The 5,837-nt window shown below is 38.2% G+C and overlaps 1 protein-coding gene across 1 annotated transcript; it reads left to right on the top strand.

The window, feature by feature from the left end:
- The first annotated feature begins 2,393 nt into the window (after nucleotides 1-2,393).
- Nucleotides 2,394-3,320, top strand: LOC138092898 (olfactory receptor 4C3D-like). The gene has a single exon (XM_068988953.1). The coding sequence runs from the start codon at nucleotides 2,394-2,396 to the stop codon at nucleotides 3,318-3,320; it is 927 nt and encodes a 308-aa protein (XP_068845054.1).
- Nucleotides 3,321-5,837: the final 2,517 nt, after the last annotated feature.

Consider the following 5,837-nt stretch of genomic DNA (forward strand, 5'->3'; position numbering starts at 1 on the left):
AGAAGTTAGAATCAATTTGCAAATCAAATAATGCATCCAAAATTTCCCTCACTTAATATTACAACTTCAGAATTTTTTAATGACATTGCACAATTTTTAAAAGTATCACTCTTAAAAAGTGTATATTATTCAAAGAGATGCACAATTAAAAGGAATTTTAATTATCTTATTTTCCAGTGTTGAACATTCCATGTTGTTTCTAAATTTTCCACAGCTCTTATTAATTGTATTGGGCAAATTTGTACATAGTGATTTTTCTCTTTTAAAAATATTTAACATTAGGGTTTATTCCTAAAAGAAGTATTGCAGAGCCAAAGAAAAAAATGAAAAAAAAAGTAATTTATATTTCTTCATAGTTGTTTCTAAAACGCTTTCATAAACTATGTTTAATTCTTACTTTATTTACACTGTCCTCTTTATCTACTGGGGGATCCCGCTAAAGAATGAGGAAATGCTTTGACAGCGGTGTGCTTTGTTTCCACATATGCATGAATGTTTCATCTTAGATAATTAAAAATAAAGTTTTTCATTCATTTATCTTTGCAAAGATATGCTTTATGGAATATATGTAATTGCATCTCTTTCTCTTCTCCTTGGCAAATTTAAAACTGCAAATTTCTTGTTGTATTAGTCATGCACTATCTTGTGACCAGGAATGATGGATGCTGGTGGAAGATGGTAGAAGAAGGTGTGAGAAAGCATGTTGTGAAACGTAAAGGACTGGGAGGGTCGTTCCTCCTGTGCGTGGGTCAGCCGCTGCTGTTTGGTAATGGTAGGTCAGGCACTAGGGCATTTAAGAGCAGCACCATTTATGACTTTGTATATAAGCATGCATTAATATACATAGTAAGTGTCCAGGAAACATTCATTGACTGAGTGAACTTGCAGGATTAAATAGCAAGTAGTGGACTTTATATGTGTTTGTGGCAGTTGGTGTGTATACACTTATATGTATGGTGCATTACCTGTCTCTCTAGCAAATTATTTTTGTTCTTCACATGAAATTTTTATTTACAGAACTTGAAAGTATTTCCTTTGCTTGAAAGATCTTTGTGTGTTGAACACCTATATGAATTGAGTTTTCTTTCTTTTTTTTTTTTTTAATCAAAACTACTGAAGGTATGGGTTTCTCTGGTGGCTCAGATGGTAAAGAATCTGCTCGCAATGTGGGAGACCTGGGTTCAATCCCTGGTTTGGAAAGATCCCCTGGAGAAGGGGATGGCAACTCACTTCAGTATTCTTGCCTGGAGAATATCATGGACAGAGGACCCTGAGGTCTGGCAGGCTACAGTCCATGGGGTTGCAAAGAGTCAGCCACAACTGAACAACACACACACACACACACACACACACACACACACACACACACACACACACACACACTGAAGCAATGAATATACAGAATATGTATATTAAATTATATGTGGAGAAGAATTTTGAAAAATAAATAATCAATTAACATATACACAAATTATCTTTAAAGTAAAATGATCTAATACATGCACTTTTCTAGAGACATTTAAATATTTTCATGCTTACTCTGGAGAGTGTTCAGAAACTCTTAAACTGGAGTGCAGCTTCCCTTCAAATTTCTCATACAGTAGAGAGGTTATAGTTCAACAGAGTTGGAGGACAAGGGCATTTGAATTTCTGCTGAGTTTATGGTTTGGGGAAACAAGCATATGCTTACTTTTGAAGAATAACAATTTAATACCAAACATTTAGTCATCACCTGATAGGTTTCAGGTGCTGCGGACATTACTCCCTTCACTCTAAGTGGGACGGTAAGGAAGCACAACTGAATAGTTATGTATTCTGATAGGCACCAGAAAGGCTGTTTCACCAAGGACTTATATATATTTCCCTGAACTCCCTGTTTAGCTGATATTTCTTGATCATGTTTTTTCTTTCCAAAGTTAGGAGTCGAGATGCCAAACTGAAATTCCATCATGGAAAAGGGAATAACTCTTACCTGTGTACAGCAGTTTTTAGCCTATAAAGTACATCTGAGAATTGTGATTTGTAACCTCACAGACACAGTGAAAGGCCTGAAGAACTGTGATGATGCAGTCAAGTCCAGTGGGGTCAGAACAAGGAGAATTCAGATCTCAAGTAGACAGTCCGGTGTTTTCTCAGTAAATTACACATCAAATTTGCCCTACGGATGGTTTACAGGTGACTGGTGCTAGGTATCTGAAGAGATGGAAAGCTTTATGGAGGAAATAAGAAAAAATTGAAACAAGCACTGGGACAAAGTATCAAGGGCATACTCTATAGTTACAGTGATTGCACTATTTTGTTGTAAGTCAGACCACAATTCTTTGGTGATAAATGAGTGTCATTCTTTGTCCCTTTGTAGGTAAGTCAGGCCCCAGGAAGCTGTTACTTGCTGAATGGATATCTTCAGCCCTTCCAACAATGTGACTGAATTTGTTCTCCTGGGACTCACACACAATCCACACGTGAAGAAAATATTCTTCATTGTATTTCTGTTCATTTTTTTATTCACTGTTCTGTCCAATCTGCTCATTGTCACCACTATCTCCCTCAGCCCTACACTTTCTGCTCCCATGTACTTCTTTCTCACTTACTTGGCTTTAATAGATGCCTCCTTCACCTCAGTCACCACGCCTAAATTGATCATTGACCTGCTGTTCCAGAGGACAACCATCTCCTGGGGAGGCTGCCTGACTCAGATCTTTTTGGAGCACTTCCTGGCAGCATCAGAGGTCATCGTCCTCACTGTCATGGCCTATGACCGCTACATGGCCATCTGCAAGCCTCTGCACTACACGACCCTCATGCGACAGGGGCTCTGCCAGCTCCTGGTGGTGGTGGCCTGGATCGGGGGGATCATGCATGCCACCGTGCAGATTCTTTTCACCATGGACTTGACCTTCTGTGGTCCCAATGTCATTGACCACTTCATGTGTGATTTCTTCTCACTGTTGGAACTTGCCTGCAGCGACACCTTCAGGCTGGGGATGGTGGTGGCAGCCAACAGTGGGGGCATGTGCTTGCTCATTTTTTCCATGCTGCTCATCTCCTATGTAGTTATCCTGAGCTCCCTGAAATCCCACGGCCCTGAAGGACGACACAGAGCCCTCTCTACTTGTGGCGCCCACTTTACAGTAGTGGTGCTCTTTTTTCTGCCTTGTGTGTTCACCTACATGCGTCCTGTGGCCACTTACCCTGTGGACAAGTTGGTGGCTATGTTCTTTGCAATCCTCACTCCCATGTTGAATCCTATCATTTACACAGTGAGAAACACAGAGGTGAAAAATGCCATGAGGAGTCTGATGAAGAAGACAGTAACTTAGGCTGTTCATGATACCAAGAAAGCGATGGTTTATATACATATATAGGGAGGATTATACATGCTGTAAATTGTGAAAGTAAATTAGCAAATTTTGCAGACTATTGACAAAAACAGCCTAGAAAATAGGCCTTTGGACAATTTTTAAACTACTTTGCCAAGATTTCTATATTCATACTCACAGTTTCAGAATAGCCAATGGGAAGAATATCAGCAATAAACCCCTAGTTTATTTATTGTCGAGTATATTTTTTTCCGTGTCTTCTTATTAATTTTTAAAAATTATTCAGATAAGTTACTTGGATGAAATTGATTTTTTCATATGACCTTCATGTCAGAAATCTTGTTTTTGCATAGCCTGTGGTACACCAAGTAAGGAACAGATATACTTAGATAGATGCATGGCAGGGAGAGTTGGGGGAGTTTAAGTATCAGTGCTGAATTTCCTATTAATTTTCCAAAATCAACAAGAGGAAACACCTAGGAAAAGAGATAATAATAAGTCACAAACTATTCCTTTTTTCAGCACAAAAATTAAGCCAGAAATTTTGAAATCATTCTTTATTTGCTCTTATTTTATAAAGTATCTTCATGACTCATAGCTTTTCTTGAACATGAAGGAAATGTTTCTTTTCATGTCTCAAGGCTTCAGGAGCCATTTGAAACTAGAAGGGTAAACATCTTTGATTAAATTTCAATAGAAAATCATACGGGTAGATCCCAAACTCTACATCTATACCTCTGATACATATATTTACATTACTCGAACCTTTTATTAATATTATCTGTCAAGCATCTGTGTTTCAGTTGATTTAGTCATGTACTAAGCTGGTGGTTCCATTATCATTAAACCCATTTTGTTGCTGTTGTTTACTTGTTAAATCATGTCCAGCTTTTTTGCAACCTTATGGACTATAGCCCAGCAGGCTTCTCTGTCCATGGGATTTCCCAGGCAAGAATACTGGAGTGGGTAGCCATTCCCTTCTCCGAGGGATCTTCCTGACCCAGAGATTGAACCTGCGTCTCCTGCATTGACAAGCCAGTTCTTTACCACTGAGCCATCTGAGAAGCCCTATTCCCGCCATTTTACAGAGAAGCAGATTGAAGGCAAGAGAGGTTTACTAATTTACTTGTCTCACCGCACATGCCCTTCCCCTATTAGTGTGTCAGGAACTATTACACTGGAATGTATCATCCTTTCAAAAGTTTCAGCTACAAGCTTCCAATCCAGGTCTTTAAAACCCAGACTTACTTTTTTTTTAATATAAATTTGTTTATTTATTTTAATTGGAATCTAATTACTTTACTTCTTTCGAATGAGACGTGGTTGTCTGTGGTGTGTTTAAGTATATCAGCTTAGTTCAGTTCAGTCGCTCAGTCGTGCCTGACTGTACGACCCCATGGATTGCAGCACACCAGAAGAATAAATAAATTTATCTTCAGTCTTAATGGTCCACTTTGTCCTTTAAGAAGATGGTGTCAAATACACAAACATAAACTCAAAAGGGATTAAAGATCTAAATGTAAGACCAGAAACTATAAAATTCCTAGAGGAAAACATAGGCAAAACTCTCTGACATAAATCACAGCAGGATCCTCTATGACCCACCTCCCAGAGTAATGGAAATAAAAGCAAAAATAAACAAATGAGACCTAATTAAACTTAAATCTTTTGCACAATGAAGGAAAATATAAGCAAGGTGAAAAGCCTTCAGAATGGGAGAAAATAATAGCAAACGAAGCAACTGACAAAGAATTAATCTCAAAAATATACAAGCAACTCCTGCAGCTCAATTCCAGAAAAATACATGACCCAATAAAAAAATGGGCCAAAGAACTAAACAGACATTTCTCCAAAGAAGACATACGGATGGCTAACAAACACATGAAAAGATGCTCAACATTACTCATTATCAGAGAAATGCAAATCAAAACCACAATGAAGTATCATTTCACACCAGTCAGAATGGCTGTGATCCAAAAGTCTACAAGCAATAAATGCTGGAGAGGGTGTGGAGAAAAGGGAGCCCTCCTACACTGTTGGTGGGAATGCAAACTAGTACAGACACTACAGAGAACAGTGTGGAGATTCCTTAAAAAACTGGAAATAGAACTGCTTTATGACTCAGCAATCTCACTGCTGGGCATACACACTGAGGAAACCAGAATTGAAAGAGACATATGTATCCCAATGTTCATTCCAGCACTGTTTACAATATGGAATCAACCTAGACGTCCATCATCAGACAAATGGATAAGAAAGCTGTGGTACATATACACAATGGAATGTTGCTCAGCCATTAAAAAAAATGCATTTGAATAAGCTTTAATGAGGTGGATGAAACTGGAGCCTATTATACAAAGTGAAGTAAGCCAGAAAGAAAAACACCAATACAGTATATGGAATTTAGAAAGATGGTAACAATGACTCTATATGTGAGACACTAAAAGACACAGATGAATAGAACAGTCTTTTGGACTCTGTGGGAGAAGGTGAGAGTAGGAAGTTTTGAGAAAATAG

The sequence above is a fragment of the Capricornis sumatraensis genome, chromosome 16 (genome assembly GCF_032405125.1).
Source record: "Capricornis sumatraensis isolate serow.1 chromosome 16, serow.2, whole genome shotgun sequence".
Taxonomy (NCBI): domain Eukaryota; kingdom Metazoa; phylum Chordata; class Mammalia; order Artiodactyla; family Bovidae; genus Capricornis; species Capricornis sumatraensis.